We start from the raw sequence: 24,351 nt of genomic DNA on the forward strand, positions 1-24,351 counted from the left end.
ACATTAACACACCTAAATACAATTTTCCCCTAGCACATGGCCGATGTTTGCTTCTGAAGGAATTCTTGACCACTGAATGCTTCCCTAGCTTGCTTTCATGTATATGTCTCGTACCTTAATGTTTTACATTGCTTTTTGTGTTTCAAGCTTTCTTGTGTATTTTTGTTTTCCCACTTGTGCTGCAGAATCTTAATATACTAATATGACAATATGATGTGAGACTGTAGATATAAAAACCCCTAGGAACAACTTATAATACATGCCGATGACAGCACTGTGTTAATGTCTGTTAACACTGTAGATGACCTAGTGTCAGAATGTAAAAAAACTCTTGCTAACTTATCAGCATGGTCTAAGATAAATCAACTTATAGTTAACCCAATAAAGACCAAGGTAATAATTTTTCATGCCAAGAATAAAACGCCCTCATGAAAACGGTAACGTAGCTTATTTCATGAGGGCCAAAAAATTGAAGTTGTTGATAGCTACAAAACTTTAGGGGCTCATTTCTCGTCTACGTTGTGGGGTCTCACATGTGCTCTTGGGACAAAGGAACGACACATAGTAGTGCAAACAATCAAAAGGGCATTTATTGCACCTTTCATACACTAATACATACTAGCCGAATTACAACCAATAGAACATTCACACGGGCGTGCGACAAATCAAGGAAGTCTGACTCACCGCGACCCGATAGCGAGCGAATACGTTCGCCCCATGCTATGTCACCATCGCCTAGTCGTTCACGTGTACAGTCACGCGAACGGTGGCGCACTCGAACGATCCGTGTTCGTCCATACCGGTGTCCCGCTCTAAGCCTCGCGCGACGGTCACGCGAAGCGGGCTGGCGCACGCGCGAAGCTTTCGTGCGTGTTGGTCGCCGATCCCAAGCCAAAGAGAGAGCGCCTCCGACCTTTTTCTCCCAAGTGACCTCGCCGTTCGGTGGCGTTAGCATCGCGACACTAGCGCCATCTCTCGCAACGCGCCGCAACCACTGCCGGGCTTAGCCACGCAGAGAAGCCGGACTACAGGAGACATGCGGGAAAAACAACATCAGGGGACGCGTGAGAGTCGCGCATCCCCACAACGTTAAGCTGATATACTCACATTAATTATATCACTAAAAGCTATCTTTATTAATAGGGATAGTATCACATTGATGTGCTCCCAGTTGCAACTATGCTTCAAATCTATTGTGCTTCAATTCACATTCAATTTATTGCGCTTTTGTATGGCATACGACAACTAAAGGTAAAACAAATAAGCTTTTTGTTTTGCAGAAAGAAATCTTTGCTCATTGGAAATATGGATTCACTATCAACAACAAGGTATGTTTTCCCAGAATTCAATATTACTCGTATTGAACATGTTTGCACTTCCCATTTATTACAGGTTGGCTTCGTACAGAACATTTTACTCGAAATTCAAGGACAATTCAAGGATTTCAAAGATGCCACAGGCCAAAATTGAAGGAGGGGAAAATAAACCTTATTTGTACACATACATTAACAAATAGTGAAATCTCCTTCTTAGCTGCAAGAAATTTCAGCTAAGAAGCTGCTGAGTTAGACACATGCTTCAAGCTCTTCAGGTCGCTTTTCAAAGTTGATTTTCCCACTGTAATGATGTCAGTCCCCTTCTGGTATGACCCACAGTGACCAAGCACGATCCTAATTTAAATAAAGTTGTTTCTCTCTCTCCCCTTCTGGCATGACTTGAGCGAAAGATACCCATCGTGTAAAAGCCACCATGGCTGGAAGTTACTTTCCGGCAGGTACTTCGAGAGCCCAGGGGTTGAAAATGGAGCCATGGCTTGAACCAACAACAGTACGGCTTAGTTACTTGGTCTGGCGCTTAGTCCACGATGGCACTGGTGATTTAAGCAAGTCTGTCATTGGTTGCTGCGAAAATGCCGCACTGCAATTATTTAGTGACTCAAACAAGCATATCCAAGATATTTTCCGGATGGAAACCATGGCAAGGTCACTATGCAAAGTTTGTTACTCTGAAGGTTCAAAAGTTGCCCCTAACACCTGTTTACAAGGAATTCAAGGAGCACATCTTTTTTTCAAGGATTTTTATGCGCCTTCAAATATCTTTTTTTGAGTTCAGAGGTCTTTAAGGATTTCAAGGAGGCGTACAAAACCTAATTAAAGGTTGTGCAGTTTTCATCAACTCTGAAAACCTTTTTCACAAATCTGGCATCTTTAGAATGTCGTCAAATTCTTGTAAACACATGAAATTCGGACACTTGGACGATACCATACCTTTGCGGAATTTACAGGCACCAATCTTGTCTAACCTTCCACTTACTCTAAATCAATATATACAGACACAAATGGCTTAAATAAATAGCCTCAGGGCCCAGAAAGTGGTACAAAGGGGGTGGGGGTTGCATATTCATTATAATAGCACAAAACAAAAAGTCAAGTGCATCTAAATTAGAAAAGAGATTCGCGATGGCAATCTTGAATGACATGACTTGATATCTGCTGTGGCAGCAACGGAAGGGGGAAGGTGATTCCAATCTTTGATGGTCTTAGGCAGGAATATAAGAAAAGATTATTGCGACAAAGCAGAAGGGCCACTTTGTTGGGATGGTCCTTCTGGCCACTTTGTTGGGATACCTAAGGCAATTCTGAAATGAATTCACTCGAAGGGTTTAGTAGTAAAATTGAAAAACAGAAAGACAGAAAGGCGAGAAATTTTTCTTCATGTTACCACGTCTGGAAGGTAAAGGGAAGATTTCGTAAAGTCATACTCAAAGTTTGATTGTAATCCATGAGAATAAATTGAGCCAATCAGTTGTGCATGGGCTCTAAAACATCAATTAACATGTTTAGTAGAGGATCCCATATTACTGCAGCATATTTAAACATTGGGCAAACTGATGTTTGGTACTATAGAAATAGTTTAGGATGTACAGGGGTTGGTTTCTACGAAGGTATCTCAGTGTAAATTAGCATTGTTGAAAATGTAGGTTATGTGTTGATACCGTGATAGGTTGCTGGTTAAAGTCATGCGAGCTCGCCTCGTGCAGAGACGCACTCGTGCCACTGCTCGCGCCTTTGCCCTCGCCTTCTTCCATAGCTGGCTCCGATGCCGCTCACCATTCCAAAAAGAAGGCAAAGTTAATTAGGCACTCGAATTCAAGACTTTCGGTGGGAGTCCAACCCGGTGGGGGTAGAACCCACGACCTCTGGTGTTAAGGCACAGCTAATCAATATAGCGTTAATTAAGGCACATGACCTTTGGTGGGAGAAAACAATAAGAAGTAGCAACGCATTCGAATGAGAATGCATTGTTAAATGCTAAAGTGACTGTCAATTTTTTGAAGTTTGAGATCTGTTGAGACAAGTTCCAATTGAGCTCAGGTGATGAAACAGTCGAAAGAACTGAAAGGTGAATCATCTAGCAGTGTATCGCAGAGGCAAACTTGAGTGGTGAAACACCACCATAGGTGAGTGCGAGGGGAACTGGTGGTTTGTTGCCGGCACCCAGTGTGTCTGTACTTTTGGCAAATGTGTACTTAATAAGCGAGAGTCACTTGAATCAATTGTTGACACGTGCAATTCAGCTATCATTGCGCTCACTGAAACCTGGCTTCACCCAAACATTACTGACAACGAAATATTTCATGACGCGCCCAGTTTCACCATTTATCGCTGTAACCGTGAATCATGTGTAGGAGGCGGCGTTATGTTGGCCATTCCGCAAGATATTCCGTGTTCCCATATTCCTGATATTTTTTTTTATTTAGGCATACTGTTAACCCTCACTTGATGGTTCTTAAAGAAAAGGTCAGTAATTGAATTGCACATAGAACATACATTAAAGATCATTTGTAGGAGAACATTTGTAACACATAGAGCATTTGTAGAAAAAACACAGTTACATGCAAGGAATAAATAATAAGCAATACAGTTTGAGCGAAATACTTATCAAGACCAACCTCAGAATCACTCACAGTATATTTTGGTACCACATCATTCGGTAATTCATTCCACAGTTTAATAGCGTCAGGAAAGAAAGAAAAGCGGAATAAGTCTGTTTGAGCTATTATTGGTTGCACGAATGTACTGCCTGCTGTTCGTGGGGACCTTTTGTGAAAGAGCGTTAGATAATTATCCTTGTTCATTTTCCCCTCTGCATGTTGTATTTGAAAAAGCAGCTTCAATCGCTGGCTTCTGCCTTCTTGATTCCAGTGGTTCCAAGTTACATATATTTAACATTTCAGTTACCGAGTCACTTCGTCAATATTTGGAGCAGATAAAGTTAACTGACATTCTCTGAATTCGTTCTAGTTTGTTTTAAAACCTTGTGATGGGGGCTCCACACAGCACCAGCGTATTCTAGGCTCGGACGGATATATGTCTTGTATGCAATCAACTTGACTTCTTTCGTCGCCTAGCGCAATTTCCTTCGCAGGAAGCACAACTTCTGATTGACAAATATTTTCAACATGGGGACGCCAGTTCAATTTATCTGTTATGGTTATACCCAAATATTTGAAACTACATACTTTTACCAGTACATTATCAGCAATATTATATGTGAACGAGATCACTTCCTTTCTTTTTGTAATGTGTGTGCAAGTGGTTCTTTTGTAATTAATTTCCATACCCCCTTTTTGACACCATGAGCTTAAGTTTTGAAGGCAATGGTTGATTTTAAATTGATCTTCCCTGCATGTTACCAGACAATAAATTAGGCAGTCATCTGCGAAAAGCTTAATTTTTACAGGTGATTGGACAACCGCTGAGATATCATCAATGTATAGCAAGAAAAGTAATGGCCCTAGTACGGAAGCCTGCGGCACACCCGAATACACCTCACGATTTCCCGACACAGTATCTGCCACTCTGATTGCTTGTTGACTATCATTTAAATACGCTCCTATAAAGTTTATTCTATCCAATCGCGAACATCCGCACTAAGACCGACATTGCGAAGCTTGAAAATGAGTTTACGGTGTGAAACTTTGTCAAAAGCCTTCGCAAAATCTATGCATATAACATCGACTTGCACACAGGCATCTATCTATAGTAATACAGAAATCATGAATGGTTTCAATCAACTGCGTTTCAGTTGAAAGGCCACTGCGGAATCCATGCTGAAAGGGCCATAATAAGTCATTTTTTTCCAAAAATTGTCCAGTGTTTTTTGCCACTATATCCTCAAATATTTTACAACACACCGACATGAGAGACACAGGCCTAGAATTGCTTAACATTGTTCTAGTGCCGCCTTTAAAAATTGGGACAATTGCTCTACGCCAATTTTGAGGTAGCGAGTGGCATTTTAAAGACTTCTGAAATATAATTACTAGGTAATACGACAACCACTCCGTGAATCGTCGCAGAAATTCATTTGTTATACCGTCAGGCCCACATGACTTTTTCGTGTCCAAGAGGAGCAGCTGATCGAATATGCCTTCTCAGTTAATATTAATATTATCTGCCTGAAGTGGCAATATAGGAGCCGATTCATACTCTTTGTTGTCATCCTGGTCCATACTGAACACTGACTGGAAATATCGATTGAATCTGTCAGCGATATCAGACCTTTCCATAATTATTTCTGTTCCATCTACAATCTGTTCAATTCCTTCATTAGTTTCCTTAAAAAACAGCCAGAACTTTCGTGGTGAGCTCTTCAGAAAGTTAGTGAGGGTGTTATCAAAAATTGTTTTTTAGACTGCGCAATCTCTGCCTTCAGGTTTTCTTTTGCACGAGATATTTCCATCGGGACCTCTTTAATTTTGTGCAATCTTTTTATTCTGCGCTTCATCTGAATAATTTTTCTGCTTATCCATGGGTTTCTTTTTTATTTGTGCGAGTAGGTACTAGTTATTGAAACAGTACTGCACAATTTTTTAAAACGTTTCCAAAGCTGTTAAACCGACTTAAGCCTTCATATAATCTGAAATTTGCCAAGCGACGTTTCTAAAAAGTCAACGTTAGTCGTATCATCAGCACGACCGCAGTCTTTACCATGTGCATATATATGAGGCTTTGCTCGAACGGTGGTGTCACACAATACGTCAACCACAACCATTCTGTGGCCCGATATACCATCCTCCACTGATACGGCGTAATCTGCTGCTTCACTTGATATGAAAAGCACGTCTAACAATGAGTCTGACGTAGGGGTGATTCTTGTGCAGTCTTTTACAATTTGTGTGAGATTATGAGAAAACATTAGCTCTAATAGCCTATCAGCATTACAGGTTTCTACCCCTCATGACCAGTTGAAAAACTTTCCCAGTTAATATGCAGTAAGTTGAGGTCTCCAGCCATTGTTAGTCTTGTGTTTCCATTTACATGAGCACACAAAAACATAAAATTCAGTCCTCTAAAAACTCTGGCGGAGTGCTAGGTGGTCTGTAGACGGCTCCAATAAGATACGTAATGTTGGCATAATTCAGCTTGCACCACACTGTTTATGATAATTGGCAATCCACTTTTATTGCCACCATTGTGCTTTTAGTTATTACCGCGATGCCACCACCTCGAGTGTCCCTATCCCATCGAAAAATCTTGTATCCTGGCGGCACAATGCAGTTATCCGTTATGAGACTCTTCAGCCATGTCTCTGTTGTGACCATAACATGGGGACTGCCTGTAATCAGTAAGTATTCTAAATCTGTGAATTTCTTTACAATGCTTGGCAAATTTATTGAAAGAAATTTGAGCTATGACCGCGTTGGCTGAGGTGGCCTCCCGCCTCTACTATCCACCGCTCCAGGCATACGCGAGCTGCGATCAGCGGAAGCTTCAGAGCCGTCGTGACTTTCTGGTTTATTTTGTCTATCTATGCTTGCACTGACGACGAATGTTCTGTTTTCGACCCCATTCGTACAGCTCACCGTTTACTTTAAGCTTATCATGAATCAGCTTCACTTTTGCGCCATTCGCTTTTTATACTTCGCTGCTTCACCACAACTTCTTCCTGTCATCGACGGTTTCCTTCGTGTAATCACTGCTCGTACTAATGGTAGACCCCTTTAGCTTTCCACAGTTTTTGAGCACATTTTCCTTTTCCGAGTGATTATAAAAATTAATAATGACTGGTCTTGAGTTATTTGGTTTTTCCTTGACCAGCTGGTAAATTCGGTTTACTGATTTCACTTTAACGCCTAATTTTACTTCAGACAGCTTACCAACAATGGCTCCCATCAAGTCTGATTCGGTTTCACCAGAAGTTTCAGGTAAGCCGAAAACGATAAGGTTAGTGCATCTGCTCCTATTTTCATAGTCAATTAATTTCTGTTCTTGTTGCCGAACTATAGTTTCCAGGTTAGTTATACGCTCACTCCTTTCTTCAATAACTTTAAGATAGCCGGTCAATTTGTCAGTTTTAGTATTTAAACCGGGTACCTCCTTCTTCATAGCATCTAAGATTCAGGTGCAGCCTGATTTTGTAAGATTTGCTCCAACATCTCAGCTGTCTTTGGCCCGGGGTTTTCCTCAATGTCACCTGACATCAAAAGCATCAGCACAGCAGACCAGCAATCAATGACACTAGTATTACAGTTATGAGGGCACAAACAAAAATCGATTGTCACTTCGGTAACAAGCAGCATTGGAGCGGTAAAGAATCTGCATAGACATTAATGCCACCTTAGACATGTTTTCTGCAGGCCATGTGCCGTGCCCTCTGAAGGCTTCGTGGATGTGCTGCTCCTTTTTCTAGTCAAGCCAAAGGTGACGTCACCGCTGATGATAGCCGATCATCCTACTCTTTGCTTGCAGTGTCCCGCTGAGTTCTGTTGATAGGTAGCCAATTCATGTCGCTCGTAGTCGTCGCTCCTATAATCCACGACAACACCTGCATAGACAGTAATGCCAGCTTAGGCATGTTTTCTGCAGGCCATGTGCCTGTGCCCTCTGAAGGTTTCCTGGATGTGCTGCTCCTTTTCTAGTCGAGCCAAAGGTGACGTCACCGCTGATGATAGCCGATCATCCTACGCTTTGCTCGCAGTGTCCCGCTGAGTTCTGTTGATAGGTAGCCAATTCGTGTCGCTCGTAGTCGTCGCTCCTATAATCCACGACAACACCTGCATAGACAGTAATGCCAGCTTAGGCATGTTTTCTGCAGGCCATGTGCCGTGCCCTCTGAAGGTTTCCTGGATGTGCTGCTCCTTTTCTAGTCGAGCCACAGGTGACGTCACCGCTGATGATAGCCGATCATCCTACGCTTTGCTCGCAGTGTCCCGCTGAGTTCTGTTGATAGGTAGCCAATTCGTGTCGCTCGTAGTCGTCGCTCCTATAATCCACGACAACACCTGCATAGACAGTAATGCCAGCTTAGGCATGTTTTCTGCAGGCCATGTGCCTGTGCCCTCTGAAGGTTTCCTGGATGTGCTGCTCCTTTTCTAGTCGAGCCACAGGTGACGTCACCGCTGATGATAGCCCATCATCCTACGCTTTGCTCGCAGTGTCCCGCTGAGTTCTGTTGATAGGTAGCCAATTCGTGTCGCTCGTAGTCGTCGCTCCTATAATCCACGACAACACCTGCATAGACAGTAATGCCAGCTTAGGCATGTTTTCTGCAGGCCATGTGCCGTGCCCTCTGAAGGTTTCCTGGATGTGCTGCTCCTTTTCTAGTCGAGCCACAGGTGACGTCACCGCTGATGATAGCCGATCATCCTACGCTTTGCTCGCAGTGTCCCGCTGAGTTCTGTTGATAGGTAGCCAATTCGTGTCGCTCGTAGTCGTCGCTCCTATAATCCACGACAACACCTGCATAGACAGTAATGCCAGCTTAGGCATGTTTTCTGCAGGCCATGTGCCGTGCCCTCTGAAGGTTTCCTGGATGTGCTGCTCCTTTTCTAGTCGAGCCAAAGGTGACGTCACCGCTGATGATAGCCGATACTCCTACGCTTTGCTCGCAGTGTCCCGCTGAGTTCTGTTGATAGGTAGCCAATTCGTGTCGCTCGTAGTCGTCGCTCCTATAATCCACGACAACACCTGCATAGACAGTAATGCCAGCTTAGGCATGTTTTCTGCAGGCCATGTGCCGTGCCCTCTGAAGGTTTCCTGGATGTGCTGCTCCTTTTCTAGTCGAGCCACAGGTGACGTCACCGCTGATGATAGCCGATCCTCCTACGCTTTGCTCGCAGTGTCCCGCTGAGTTCTGTTGATAGGTAGCCAATTCGTGTCGCTCGTAGTCGTCGCTCCTATAATCCACGACAACACCTGCATAGACAGTAATGCCAGCTTAGGCATGTTTTCTGCAGGCCATGTGCCGTGCCCTCTGAAGGTTTCCTGGATGTGCTGCTCCTTTTCTAGTCGAGCCACAGGTGACGTCACCGCTGATGATAGCCGATCCTCCTACGCTTTGCTCGCAGTGTCCCGCTGAGTTCTGTTGATAGGTAGCCAATTCGTGTCGCTCGTAGTCGTCGCTCCTATAATCCACGACAACACCTGCATAGACAGTAATGCCAGCTTAGGCATGTTTTCTGCAGGCCATGTGCCGTGCCCTCTGAAGGTTTCCTGGATGTGCTGCTCCTTTTCTAGTCGAGCCACAGGTGACGTCACCGCTGATGATAGCCGATCCTCCTACGCTTTGCTCGCAGTGTCCCGCTGAGTTCTGTTGATAGGTAGCCAATTCGTGTCGCTCGTAGTCGTCGCTCCTATAATCCACGACAACACCTGCATAGACAGTAATGCCAGCTTAGGCATGTTTTCTGCAGGCCATGTGCCGTGCCCTCTGAAGGTTTCCTGGATGTGCTGCTCCTTTTCTAGTCGAGCCAAAGGTGACGTCACCGCTGATGATAGCCGATACTCCTACGCTTTGCTCGCAGTGTCCCGCTGAGTTCTGTTGATAGGTAGCCAATTCGTGTCGCTCGTAGTCGTCGCTCCTATAATCCACGACAACACCTGCATAGACAGTAATGCCAGCTTAGGCATGTTTTCTGCAGGCCATGTGCCGTGCCCTCTGAAGGTTTCCTGGATGTGCTGCTCCTTTTCTAGTCGAGCCACAGGTGACGTCACCGCTGATGATAGCCGATCCTCCTACGCTTTGCTCGCAGTGTCCCGCTGAGTTCTGTTGATAGGTAGCCAATTCGTGTCGCTCGTAGTCGTCGCTCCTATAATCCACGACAACACCTGCATAGACAGTAATGCCAGCTTAGGCATGTTTTCTGCAGGCCATGTGCCGTGCCCTCTGAAGGTTTCCTGGATGTGCTGCTCCTTTTCTAGTCGAGCCACAGGTGACGTCACCGCTGATGATAGCCGATCCTCCTACGCTTTGCTCGCAGTGTCCCGCTGAGTTCTGTTGATAGGTAGCCAATTCGTGTCGCTCGTAGTCGTCGCTCCTATAATCCACGACAACACCTGCATAGACAGTAATGCCAGCTTAGGCATGTTTTCTGCAGGCCATGTGCCGTGCCCTCTGAAGGTTTCCTGGATGTGCTGCTCCTTTTCTAGTCGAGCCACAGGTGACGTCACCGCTGATGATAGCCGATCCTCCTACGCTTTGCTCGCAGTGTCCCGCTGAGTTCTGTTGATAGGTAGCCAATTCGTGTCGCTCGTAGTCGTCGCTCCTATAATCCACGACAACACCTGCATAGACAGTAATGCCAGCTTAGGCATGTTTTCTGCAGGCCATGTGCCGTGCCCTCTGAAGGTTTCCTGGATGTGCTGCTCCTTTTCTAGTCGAGCCACAGGTGACGTCACCGCTGATGATAGCCGATCCTCCTACGCTTTGCTCGCAGTGTCCCGCTGAGTTCTGTTGATAGGTAGCCAATTCGTGTCGCTCGTAGTCGTCGCTCCTATAATCCACGACAACACCTGCATAGACAGTAATGCCAGCTTAGGCATGTTTCCTGCAGGCCATGTGCCGTGCCCTCTGAACGAGGGGTTTCTGGATGTGCTGCTGCTTTTCTAGTCGAGCCAAAGGTGACATCACCGCTGATGATAGCCGATCATCCTACGCTTTGCTCGCAGTGTCCCGCTGAGTTCTGTTGATAGGTAGCCAATTCGTGTCGCTCGTAGTCGTCGCTCCTATAATCCACGACAACACCTGCATAGACAGTAATGCCAGCTTAGGCATGTTTTCTGCAGGCCATGTGCCGTGCCCTCTGAAGGTTTCCTGGATGTGCTGCTCCTTTTCTAGTCGAGCCAAAGGTGACGTCACCGCTGATGATAGCCGATACTCCTACGCTTTGCTCGCAGTGTCCCGCTGAGTTCTGTTGATAGGTAGCCAATTCGTGTCGCTCGTAGTCGTCGCTCCTATAATCCACGACAACACCTGCATAGACAGTAATGCCAGCTTAGGCATGTTTTCTGCAGGCCATGTGCCGTGCCCTCTGAAGGTTTCCTGGATGTGCTGCTCCTTTTCTAGTCGAGCCACAGGTGACGTCACCGCTGATGATAGCCGATCCTCCTACGCTTTGCTCGCAGTGTCCCGCTGAGTTCTGTTGATAGGTAGCCAATTCGTGTCGCTCGTAGTCGTCGCTCCTATAATCCACGACAACACCTGCATAGACAGTAATGCCAGCTTAGGCATGTTTCCTGCAGGCCATGTGCCGTGCCCTCTGAAGGTTTTCTGGATGTGCTGCTGCTTTTCTAGTCGAGCCAAAGGTGACATCACCGCTGATGATAGCCGATCATCCTACGCTTTGCTCGCAGTGTCCCGCTGAGTTCTGTTGATAGGTAGCCAATTCGTGTCGCTCGTAGTCGTCGCTCCTATAATCCACGACAACACCTGCATAGACAGTAATGCCAGCTTAGGCATGTTTTCTGCAGGCCATGTGCCGTGCCCTCTGAAGGTTTCCTGGATGTGCTGCTGCTTTTCTAGTCGAGCCAAAGGTGACATCACCGCTGATGATAGCCGATCATCCTATGCTTTGCTCGCAGTGTCCCGCTGAGTTCTGTTGATAGGTAGCCAATTCGTGTCGCTCGTAGTCGTCGCTCCTATAATCCACGACAACACCTGCATAGACAGTAATGCCAGCTTAGGCATGTTTCCTGCAGGCCATGTGCCGTGCCCTCTGAAGGTTTTCTGGATGTGCTGCTGCTTTTCTAGTCGAGCCAAAGGTGACGTCACCGCTGATGATAGCCGATCCTCCTACGCTTTGCTCGCAGTGTCCCGCTGAGTTCTGTTGATAGGTAGCCAATTCGTGTCGCTCGTAGTCGTCGCTCCTATAATCCACGACAACACCTGCATAGACAGTAATGCCAGCTTAGGCATGTTTTCTGCAGGCCATGTGCCGTGCCCTCTGAAGGTTTCCTGGATGTGCTGCTCCTTTTCTAGTCGAGCCACAGGTGACGTCACCGCTGATGATAGCCGATCATCCTATGCTTTGCTCGCAGTGTCCCGCTGAGTTCTGTTGATAGGTAGCCAATTCGTGTCGCTCGTAGTCGTCGCTCCTATAATCCACGACAACACCTGCATAGACAGTAATGCCAGCTTAGGCATGTTTTCTGCAGGCCATGTGCCGTGCCCTCTGAAGGTTTCCTGGATGTGCTGCTGCTTTTCTAGTCGAGCCAAAGGTGACATCACCGCTGATGATAGCCGATCCTCCTACGCTTTGCTCGCAGTGTCCCGCTGAGTTCTGTTGATAGGTAGCCAATTCGTGTCGCTCGTAGTCGTCGCTCCTATAATCCACGACAACACCTGCATAGACAGTAATGCCAGCTTAGGCATGTTTTCTGCAGGCCATGTGCCGTGCCCTCTGAAGGTTTCCTGGATGTGCTGCTCCTTTTCTAGTCGAGCCAAAGGTGACAGTCACCGCTGATGATAGCCGATCATCCTACTGCTTTGCTCGCAGTGTCCCGCTGAGTTCTGTTGATAGGTAGCCAATTCGTGTCGCTCGTAGTCGTCGCTCCTATAATCCACGACAACACCTGCATAGACAGTAATGCCAGCTTAGGCATGTTTCCTGTAGGCCATGTGCCGTGCCCTCTGAAGGTTTTCTGGATGTGCTGCTGCTTTTCTAGTCGAGCCAAAGGTGACGTCACCGCTGATGATAGCCGATCATCCTATGCTTTGCTCGCAGTGTCCCGCTGAGTTCTGTTGATAGGTAGCCAATTCGTGTCGCTCGTAGTCGTCGCTCCTATAATCCACGACAACACCTGCATAGACAGTAATGCCAGCTTAGGCATGTTTCCTGTAGGCCATGTGCCGTGCCCTCTGAAGGTTTCCTCAGGAAGGATGTGCTGCTCCTTTTCTAGTCGAGCCAAAGGTGACGTCACCGCTGATGATAGCCGATCCTCCTACGCTTTGCTCGCAGTGTCCTGCTGAGTTCTGTTGATAGGTAGCCAATTCGTGTCGCTCGTAGTCGTCGCTCTTATAATCCACGACAACATCTGCATAGACAGTAATGCCAGCTTAGGCATGTTTTCTGCCCCCATGTGCCTTGCCTTCAAACTAATCTTGAAACTGCATGGGTGCAGGCTCATATCTATTATTAAAGGTTTGTGTTTGGGGTTTCCTATCGTCCGCCCAATAATTGCTCAAATTTTGCTGCCCATTTACATGACGCCATTGATACCCATTATTGCACGTCATCCTAATGTTTTCATTTTTATCCTAGGAGACTTCAACTTTCCTAACATTTCCTGGTCTTCTGATCCCCCGCCACTTTTGAAACCGTTTTCATCAGAATGCTTTGACTTATCAATCTTTGCTCGGTATGTCTTTATCAGCTTGTTTCACAACCTACTAGAATGTCACACAATACAGCAAATATGCTAGACCTTATACTAACAAACTGTCCTGATATGGTCTTTGATTTATCGTATCTGCCTGGTGTAAGCGATCATTTAGCGCTGTTTTGAAGTAAAATATTGTCAGCCAATAAACCGCAGAGTCAAAAAGTGCCTTCGTAATTACAACCAAGCCAACTTTGAAGCTATTAATAATGAACTGTCTACCTTCCTAAACGTTTTGTTAGACGATTTCGAAAGTCGAACAACTTAAGCTAACTGGAATATGTTAACACCAAAAGTGCATGAATTAATTGACAGGCGCATACCTATGCGCACTATTTCTTCACATTCGAAAGCACTTTGGTGTAACTGGCATTTAAAACGACTTTGTAACAAAAAACAAAGCAAAAAAAAGAAAACGGCTCTTGCTCTGCCAAGCATTCTCCCTCCGAGCAGCGGTGGGATGCATTTGAAAGCGAATAATGCTTACATCTCCGCACTAAAAGGTTATCGTAATTATTTCCTACACAATACTTTGCCAACTATGCACAGTAATGACCCACGAAAGTATGGCGAACCATTAACCCCATCCGTAACAGCAAAATCACATTAATTGACTCTTCTGGGGAAGCAATCCCAGTTGCCAAATGCCCTGTAGCGTTTTAATTCTCTAACGGATCCAGTAATTATTCAACCCCTTAGCATCGAAAAAATTATCGAATCATTGAAAGTGTCAAGCCCAGAAATTGACCTTATCCATGCTAAATTCTTAAAAAGTACCAAAATATATCCAAGTATTATGGTATCTGAGATATTCCAACAATCAATTGATGAATCCACACTGCCATCTGAATGGAAAGTCGGAAAGGTGGTTCCAGTTCCTAAATCAGTAAGTAAAAATTCACCCCTTAAACTACCACCCGATTTCATTAACTAGTATTCCATGTAAAATCCTCGAACATGTCCTTTACACAAACATTGTTAATTTTCTTGATGCTAACTCGTTCTTTTCGAAGGCTCAACATGGTTTCTGCCGATCCCTTTTTTGTGAAACACAGCTGGCTTCCTTTACACACAAACTACATACAATTCTTTATCATTGTTCTATAGCTGACTGTGTTTTCTTAGATTTCGCAAAAGCTTTTGAAAAAATTTGGCACAGCTTACTTCTCTTTAAGTTAAGTAAATTGAACATTGATAGGAAACTCCTCTCTTGTATCGAATATTTTCTATCCGGTCACTCACAATTTGTGCCTGCCAACACTTCTAATTCCCTGTTGAGGCCAGTTCATTCTGGTGTGCCCCAAGGTTCAGTACTCGGCCCTCTCCTGTTTCTCATTTATATTAATGACTTGCCCCAATGCATGACCTCTAACATTCACTTATTCGCCGATGATAGTGTAGTCTTCCGTGAAATTATTGACCAAAATGATGTTACGATGCTTCAAAACGATATCAACTGTATATCTAACTGGTGTAAAGTCTCGCTGATAGAACTCAACACAACGAAATGTAAGCTATTACGTGTCTCCCGTACAACTCCTTGCCCCACTTCCTACTTGCTCGAGAACTCCGCTCTCGAATCCGTAACGTCCTATTGCTACCTAGGTGTCCACATAACTTCCTCTCTTACTTGGTCTCTTCGTATTAGCAAAATAATTAGCAATGCTAACTGCTCATTAGGTTACCTCCGGCGCAAGTTTTCATCAGTTCCTGTTTCTTTAAAACTCCTCCTTTACAAAACTTTAGTCAGAAGTAAACTCGAATATGCCGCTTCCATCTGGGACCCCAGCACTGATACTTCTGCCCTCGAGTTGGTCCAAAATAACTCTGTCCGCTTTATTTTCGAAAACTACAGTCGTACTGCCAGTGTCACTTTAATGAGTCTTTACAGCTTGTGCCACTCGCCTGTTGCCGCAAGTTTTCTCGCCTGTATCTCTTCCACAAAATATACTACAGTCCCGCCCTGCAAAATGACCTTACCCTTCCTCCATCATACATTTCCTCTCGTTTCGATCATGCACAAAAGGTGGGAATAATGTTGTGCTTAACACAAATATGTTATCAATCATTTTTACCCCACACCTTGCAGGACTGGAACCACCTTCTGGGATCAGTCACGTCCGCTGTTCACTATTCCCAGTTTCATAATGTTTTAAACACAAGTGTATTGCAATGTAACTAACCAAGTATGTAATTATGTTTGTTCTCGGTCATTTGCTTGAATTTTTGTTGTTTCCCGCTTTTATCTCATCTCTTCAGCTAATATTGTATTAACAGAACAAAGCCTGTATCGTGTCTTCTTTTTTTCCATAGGTTCCACTCCCCCTCTGTAATGCCTCTGGTCCTGAGGGTAATACGTACTAATAAATAAACACTGTTAAGACAGATTTAAATACAATACTTTCTGCAAGCTAACTATAGTACACTGTCCTACTTATCTACCTTAGAAATTTTCAGTGTTAGGCACTTGAATAATACCACACACTTCATTAATGTGCTATGTGAATAAATTTATTTCCATACAAAAATTGTACCTGTGCTGCCCAACCACGTAATACGTAGCATCCTCCAGGACAGTGGTTTTTGTTAAAAGCCATCTGCCACTCCCACGGCACAGTTTATGAAGAGAGGCTTAATGGATGCAATATAGATATCAGTTGTACAAGCCTCTCCCAGCACTACGTTTATTCCCACAATAAAGAAAAGGAAGGTCTATAACAGCATAATGGACACTACTTTTAGCACACACCTAGAGCAGCCTTGAAATCAACTGTTTTGAAGTTATGCAGTGTCCAAAAACTTTTGCAGCCCTAGCAGGACCTTCGCGATTTCTTGGCTGGGCTAGCAGTGTGTACTCTCGCCTTAGTGGACAGTGAGACAACACAGAGGGTTGTAATGCCTGAAGGATTAACATACAGTTTTTCAAAATTAAATGCACTAATTCAAAGAAACATCAGCACTGCATTAGGGTTTGCTGAATGGGCACTGCTCAGTCAGCCTTTCATTTGTAATCTTCGAAATTTCTTCCGCCACACCAATATCCAGATTTTAGCTTCGCTGAGCTGAGTGTCGTCGACAAGAAAGGTGAGGCGCTTTGCCGAAGGAGCAACCCCCAACCCCTCTTCAGCATTTTCTCCAGGCCATGTACGACAGCCTTAACATCCCATGTGTAAACACCGCACATACTGTGGCACAAAAATTAAAACAGTGATGCAATCGGGTCACTAGAACATTTTTGCTCGTAAGAACAAACAAACTTTCTGGTGCTCAACAATTGATTTCGTGCTGATTAGCTAGAGAATCTTGCAGTTCTCCCTAAGGTTGACAGATGAAAATGTAGGCTCCATACTACAGAGAAATGGCAAGTACTGTGTAGAACCCAATCCTCCTTTGTAATGGCTGAAAGCCATAGTTCACATGTGGTAACACACTAGTACCTCAATAAATGACACACACAGCTCCTTTCAGCCCTGATTTTGTGCACACAGCTCCACGCAGCAGTAACAAATGATTGCAACTAAATGTTACAACAGAGAAAAGTGAAGACAGACGTAGCACATGTGCAGTTACTAGTGCACCATGTAACATGATATGCATGCAGCCAACGTGTCAGACATCCCAGCACCCCTCGTCGCCATTTCAGCTGTATGTAAAATAGCGACAAGAGATGGCAACGCAGCATGCATGCAGCAGGTTTTCACAGGTATCTTCTCCGAGGAGGCATTGTGTAACATGCACTTATCAGTTTTTCTCACGATTAAATCTGGTTCATGATGGTTTGTAGCTTGCTTGTAGCTTACTAGACTTGACAGCCTCAATCTTTACAGTGGAAGGGGTGAGCAAAGTGACACGACAGCATTGTACAGCTATTTGGAGTGCAGGGCTCATAACTACATTCACCGCCTCAAAGAAAACTATAACAATGACAGCTGCGTACAGCATATCTTGATTTTTGGCTGCATGCCCTAGAAAGTAAGGAAATTCAATTTTCTGATGGATTGCATGTTTGGAAAACTGCTGCAGGTACTCACCAGCAAACAGTACTCCACAGCGATTCGGCGACCATTGAGTTCTGATGTAGACTCATGTTCAATATGAGCTGCAACACAATGCCTGTGCCCAAAGGGGCCCCAAGACTACATGGCAATGCCGACATAAGAAAAATGGGAGAACTAAACACCACTGTCATTACTGGTATTCATTAAACCAATTTTAATGCGATTAGCATTCTTAGGATATTTCACACACTTTCCGGTGCCCGTCTCTAACCATTTTCTCGCCAACTTGGACAGTCTAATGGGTAGAGCACTCGGCTGCCATGCTGAGGAAACTGGGTTTAAAACCAACCGTCCAACCTGCTTGGGTCCCTGGGTATGTGCGGTTTTCCATGAACCTCTTTGACGCCAACATGTATCACTGCTGCTTGCGTCCACACGCAGCAGTGGGAGCTCAAAGAATATGACTGTTGCCGTTACTGCAATTAGCATTACATGTCATCACATTCATCTACTCTTGGGATCAGAACATGCCATTTGCCATTTGTGAGGCTTCAACGCTGACTCCTCTGGGAAGATCCAAAATGCGTGGTTTCTCGAGTACATAAGGGAGGCTGGCGAGTGGGCTTCCCTGGACATGGTGCCCACGGCCAGGACATGTTCGTCCGTAGACTCAGATACTTTAATCCTCTCAGGTATGCGCCATACTCTCGCCCTCTGCTCACCGCCACCTACCAGTGCTGCTGCACCAATGGACACTTCGTCTTAAAATGTATTAATACCCGTGTCACACGGGCATGCTTGGAAGGCCTTCCAGTCGACGGCCTTCGAAACGCCACAACTCTATCGACTCAAAGAAGTTGTGGCAGTGCTACACGGCATTTTTGAAAGGCCGTTGCACTCAACGGCCTTTGGTTGGCGTTTCACACGTCTCACACAAAAATTTTGCGGCACTGCACATATTTAGTGTCGTTTATATGTCCCCAAAAGTTAAATAATATTAAATCCACTCAAAAGTACAGAAATGTACTTTATTAAATTCTTTATACATTGTTATAAACATATGTTTAGTTTTTTAGTTATTGAGTAGCGAAACTGTGGCACGATGAACACAAGCACGTCGCTGTTGTCGAGAGTATGTGCAGTTCGCACATTTCAAGTGTCAAAAGTACTTTATTAAATAATTATTAACACTCGTATATACTATTTTTTAGAGCATCTGGTTTGATTTTTTTCTCTCTATTCGTGAGTACGAGCCCGTTGGCTATGCTTCCGCTTCCGTTGCTCAAAGGCCATCGGGGTTTCGATAGAGTTGTAGGGTGCTCCATTGACTCGATAGACTATTAATAGACTCGGCGGCCTTCGAAACCGCCCGTGTAACAGCTCGAACTTGACCTTTGAGTCAACGGACTATCGGTTGGAAGGCCTTCCAAACACCCGTGTGACACGGGTATTATAAAAACACATACTATCAAGAGAGCAACCAGAGCAGGTATTAATTAGCACTCTGCACTTGAACATGTCGCTCAATTCTTGTAATTAACGCAACTGTACTACGTTTCCAACCCTGCGAGTATAGCGCAACAGGGCTCGCCCTTAGGAAAAGTGCCGTTCACGACTCGTATTGAAGAGGCGATCGTCCCATTATCACCCCTGTCGCTACTGTGAGTGGCGGGCGCCCAAACGGCCAGTGAGAAAAAAATGATACTACGCAGCTACGTCCTGTGAACACGGGCGCAGCTTTATAAGACAGGCTATGGCGCTACAACATCAAGGAACCATGCTCCCGCATCACCTATTAACGGAAAACTGAGAGTGCTTACATAGCGCGTAAGCGCTCGACGAGAGGAGAACAAGGTAAGCGCAGAGTTGATGCGAATCGCCGCATCGTCAAAAGATGTCTTACAAAGTTGTGAAGTACATCGAAAGTTCTCACACGTGCGGTGAATGCCCGGTGCTGAATGACCGGTGCTGTGCCATATCCCATCGAATGTACTGAGTATTCACACATGTATACAGATCTGACAAACTGGAGTATGGAAACGCGCGAGTTACCTTGCGCAGGAACACAGGTCCTTGAACTTCAGGCGAAGAAATACCTCTAGCAGGAGGCTTTCCGGCAGCTGTTCTATTTCCATTGTCAACGAAGAAATATTCGAGCGAAAGAACAATTCAATTTTGCACAGCGCAAGTGTATGCAGCTCTGGCACCAATACTGGCCGCAGCCATCTTTGCGACATGAGGGTAGTGTTGCCAGATGGCCCCAACAAAAAATAGCCAAATGATCTCAAAATGTAGCCCAAAGATAGCCAGACCCAAATTTTTTGTGACTATATTTGTGACCCAAAAGTAGCTAAAAACATAGCCAAAAGTTTGATGATGCTCGGCGGGTGTCTTATGCGTGCGTCTAAATTAGAGTGTACTAGATAATGGTCGAGTGGGCCAAACGGCGCTCTCCCGCTGAGGCGCCGCGTGTGGAAAAATTATGCGAGGGCGCTGCGAGCGAACTGGATTGGGGCGGAGCCGCGCTCCGCGGCATAATCAACGAACTTTCGCTGCGGGCGCCGAGACCGATTGCGCATAGTACGCTCTTAAAATAGTGCTTTATTTCAACTGCAAATTTATGTTTACGCCATCTTGCTAAACATATATATTTGAGGCATGGATTATACAACGCGTCGTCTTCAGTTTTGCTGTCGTTGTCAAGCGCGTCGTCTGCTAGCGAGCGCGCGTTCGCTACGCGGATGCTGGCGGCGCCCAGTTTTTCTCGCAAGACGTCTGTGTAGTGCATTTTTTTGTTTTAGTTGCTTTGGTGCGCCCATGACTCTTGACGGCGGGTACCAAAGGTAGTTTTAGCCAAGTGAACCATTGTTTTTAACACTGTCTTCTAAAAGCAACTGGCATCTCTGCAACATGAAACTACGTAGGAAAATTTTATGACTGATAGCTTGTCATTTTACGCGCGCTTCTTGTTGGTGGATATTGATCAGGAACAATGATCTAAGAAAACAATATTAAAGTGAAATAAACCAGGTTTATTAGCTGCGTGGCGCGAAGAATGACCGATGTATTTCTACGTAATTAAATCAAAGGGTACATTGAGAATGGTACAAATGGTACAGTGAGAACTCCCGACCGTGCACGTTTGCATACGAAACACACGTATTAGTGAATACTGCACATAAAACTCTCATTCGCAGAAGTAATATTCATAGCAGGCAATTAAAACTATATATATATATATATATATATATATATATATATATATATATATATATATATATATATATATATATATACATGCAAGTGTTATGGATATGCTGTACGACGCCGAACAGTCGTTTCCGTACGAATGCAACGCATAACAGCTCTATTGCAGTCTCAAAGGTGAGTTACCGATGCAAGTGCGGACTGTTATTCCGAATGATTGTGCTGCCGGAGAGTTGTGGCTGTTGCGCAGAGGCGCAGTTCCTGAGAGAATTAACGCAGGGGTGTTAATAAGTCCGGCTAATAAGCTGCTAATAAGCCCTGCTAATAAGTGTAATAAGCTGTCATTCAATATAAATGCCCCGTTTTGGGGCAGCCTATAAATCTGCTAACTTGATTCAGGTAAGGAAAACTTTTTTTTTTTTTTACAGTCTCACCATCTTTGCAACCCATTAAAACTGGGTGCCCCATGTGGTACCACACTTATCTTCTTGAACGAACGCAGCAGATCTACACATATCTGTACGTGTATGTGAGGTATGCCGTTTCTCTAATTGCTTCCTTATTGTCGTTATGATAGTGCGTTGAATAACTGAATTAAAGCAGCCGTTTATAATATACAACCTGCTTAGTTGAGCGGACAGACATATGGGAATGACATTACATTTATGTATGAAATATCGGATAAGCGTAACATGTTTTTCTCGGAAATCAGACTCGAGAATAATTTATTTTGTTTACACTCCTAGAAAAAAGACGAAGAACGCAACCACCTGTCTTTTTATTTATTAGTTCAAACAAATTGTGAGTTTTATGTGGCAAAACCACGATATGAGTATGAGGCACCCGGTTTAGATTTCCCCACCTGGGGCTTTTTAACGTGCACCTAAATAGAAGTACACGAGTGTTTTCCATTTGTTCCCATCGAATTCCGCGACGGATTGAACCCGCGAGCTCCAGTTTAGCAGCGCAACGCCGTATCCACTATACCGGGTGTTCGAAATTAAGGTTTAGAGAATTTTTAAAAATCTCCTGTGGCAGTTAGCACAATTCTCATTGATGAGCTGGGTTATTCGAAGAGGCGGACATTAGTAGCACGAGAAATCGAAACACCTATTCAACTTATTAACAAAATTGATTAGTGAGCTTCTTAGTTAATTATTTTACGACACATATTGCAATTTACGAATTGTAGCCGGTGAGGTTGCAAAACGCATCCACTTGAAATGAATTTCCAGAATGACACCGACCGCGATAAAGGACCCCGTACCAATTACTCCGCATTCTGTTACGCGAGTAAGGCGGAAACTTTAATAGAATGTTGCGCTGCAGTTTTTTTTTTTTTTTTTTCAATAACAATGCTTCCCGTAAATCTGAGTACCAGCCGCGGGGGCTCAGTTAGCTAAGGCGTTGCGCTGCTGAGGACGAGGTCGCGGAATCGAATCCCGGCCGCGGCGGCCGCATTTCGGTGGAGGCGAAATGCAAGAAGCCCGTGTGCTTGCGTTGTAGTGGACGTTAAAGGGCAACTCCGGCGATTTTTTGACCATGTCGAGCTAATAAAATATTTAGGTTCCCGAGACCCTCCTGTGACGCACCTGATAGGAAAATTGTTCCGCAAAGTCGAAAATAATTTTAAATAAGCAAAAAAGCGCAAAAACGAAACCGAAACCGCAGCAAGCAGCCGAGCGAACCTCTGCGTGTGACGTCACGAATGTATCCCCGGCGGGGAAGGCGCGCAACGCATGCCGGTCTCGCCCGCGGGGTGAACGAAACCGGCGAAGAGCAGACGCTCAGCTTATTCGTGACCGCGCCGGACCTTCGGGTGACATTGTAAGCTGAACCACCTATTCGGATCTGTCAAACAGTGACAGTTATGATTCAGAAGAATTCAATAGCCACGAATCGCCGTCCTCCACCACTAGAGCCAGCACCCATGCGCAACATATCGCGCTGCGACATGAAGACCAAGGGTAGCCCTAACCACTGATATACGTGCTGCTTGCTATTTTAGGTGTTTTACCCCTCTCAAGGAACCGCTTCGCATGCTCACTGTAAGATGTGGAGCACGACTTTCCGCATTTGTATCCCACAAGAACGCCGCTGACAGTCCAAAGCACCGACCGGTGCATTTGTTTACATCGGCAGGTACAGCGACCACTCGTACGTCGTTCGCTTGAGATAGGCGCTCATCGGTGACATCAATTAATGTCAGAACATATCAAAACACGTAGATTTTGTGCATGTAAGCACCGTTACATCACTCTGGGTCGCGCTGATACGTGCTACCACACACCCTCGGAAACAGCGAGCGGGAGACCGTAGTAGGGAAGCGTTGTGCAGCCTGCTTATCATTCTTCGTATTCTCTTCATGCACACAATTAGTGCTCCGTAAAGTAGACATAGATTGGGACATTGCGCGTATGAACGCTCATTTAGAGAATGTATAGTTTTCTCGTGGAAACGCAGATGCCATGAAGTATGACATCGTTGGCAGCTGAACGAGACGGTTGTTTACACATGCTGTATCGAAGGGGCCTCCGCATGCTGATCATTTGGGATACGAGGCAAACAGTGCACCTCGTAAGCTAAATAATGAGTCAGCATAACAATAGGTAATAATACATCAATGGATCTGCGTAGTCACATTTCATTTAGGGAAGCGCCGGCGAGTGCGACCGGCCGCATTCGAGAACGGCAACGTATACAGATGTTGATTGCGCGTCGTGTTGTCGCTTCAAGCTTTTTGCGTGTGCACTATACGAAATGAGGAATGGTTTATTTCAAATCCGTATGGTCAAAACTGAACTACAGAAGCAGCTTTCCTCGTCCTAATAGCTTAATTAGCTTGATATCACTGGGTCTGGTCCGCCAGCAGCAGACGCACGAACTCGGCCACTGTGATAGGCTTAACCTCGGCTTTGCAGTAGAGTAGCAGTCTGGGTCAGTTGGTACATACTGAATATTCCAGTCGTCGTGTGTGCCACGTCTCTTCTTTGTCCTTCGTCTTTTGATTGGTTTTTAATATTCATTAACCTCGGCTGAACGCGATCGGCTCAAACTGTGTTTGCGGATGGCGAGGGCTGAAGTTCGTGCAGCCAACAACGCAACACCGCTTGCCACCCCGCATCACTTGCCCGCCCACAGGGAATGCAACATCTCACGCCAAGCGCTAGCTCACGATTGTCGACTCCTGCACGCTCTCGTCGCTGTCGTCTGCATGATCCCGGCATGCTCTGCGTGGACCATTCCTGACGTCATACACAATGTGGCCTATAACTGAGGAGGGGGTAAGGTAGGGTGCTCGAGGCAATAGATTAAATTCATTTGTAAAAAATCTGTGCAACTCTCAAGCCTGCTTTTTTTAGGACATGACGGAGGTATTCAGAGGAACAGACCCAGCGAATTCCATCGACATTCGTTGTCATTGAAAAATCGCCGGAGTTGCCCTTTAATGAACCACAGGTGGTCAAAATTAAGCCGGAGCCCTC

The 24,351-nt window shown here is 45.1% G+C and overlaps 1 protein-coding gene across 21 annotated transcripts in view; it reads right to left on the reverse strand.

Moving 5' to 3' along the window:
* Positions 1 to 19,898, reverse strand: part of LOC125943740 (F-box/LRR-repeat protein 12-like) — a 61,846-nt gene extending 41,948 nt beyond the window's left edge. Inside the window, exons 1-2 of one of the 21 annotated variants that reach the window (XM_049663241.1) lie at positions 19,712 to 19,898; positions 16,411 to 16,560 (exon numbers count right to left, since the gene is read on the reverse strand). Coding sequence is in view for 3 of the 21 variants with exons in the window: in XM_049663229.1 (XP_049519186.1) it covers positions 19,712 to 19,896 (185 nt within the window). In the remaining 18 variants the exon portion in view is untranslated. Of the gene's footprint in view, positions 1 to 8,059; positions 8,139 to 8,516; positions 8,596 to 8,744; positions 8,824 to 8,972; positions 9,058 to 9,200; positions 9,287 to 9,428; positions 9,515 to 9,656; positions 9,737 to 9,884; positions 9,970 to 10,112; positions 10,199 to 10,340; positions 10,427 to 10,568; positions 10,656 to 11,028; positions 11,108 to 11,256; positions 11,343 to 11,712; positions 11,735 to 12,168; positions 12,248 to 12,396; positions 12,419 to 12,624; positions 12,704 to 16,410; positions 16,561 to 17,692; positions 17,775 to 19,711 lie in introns of those variants that run through there. The other 20 variants (XM_049663231.1, XM_049663230.1, XM_049663229.1 and 17 more) reach the window with 20 other exon arrangements.
* Between the last annotated feature and the right edge of the window lie 4,453 nt (positions 19,899 to 24,351).

The sequence above is a fragment of the Dermacentor silvarum genome, chromosome 3, assembly GCF_013339745.2.
Source record: "Dermacentor silvarum isolate Dsil-2018 chromosome 3, BIME_Dsil_1.4, whole genome shotgun sequence".
NCBI lineage: Eukaryota > Metazoa > Arthropoda > Arachnida > Ixodida > Ixodidae > Dermacentor > Dermacentor silvarum.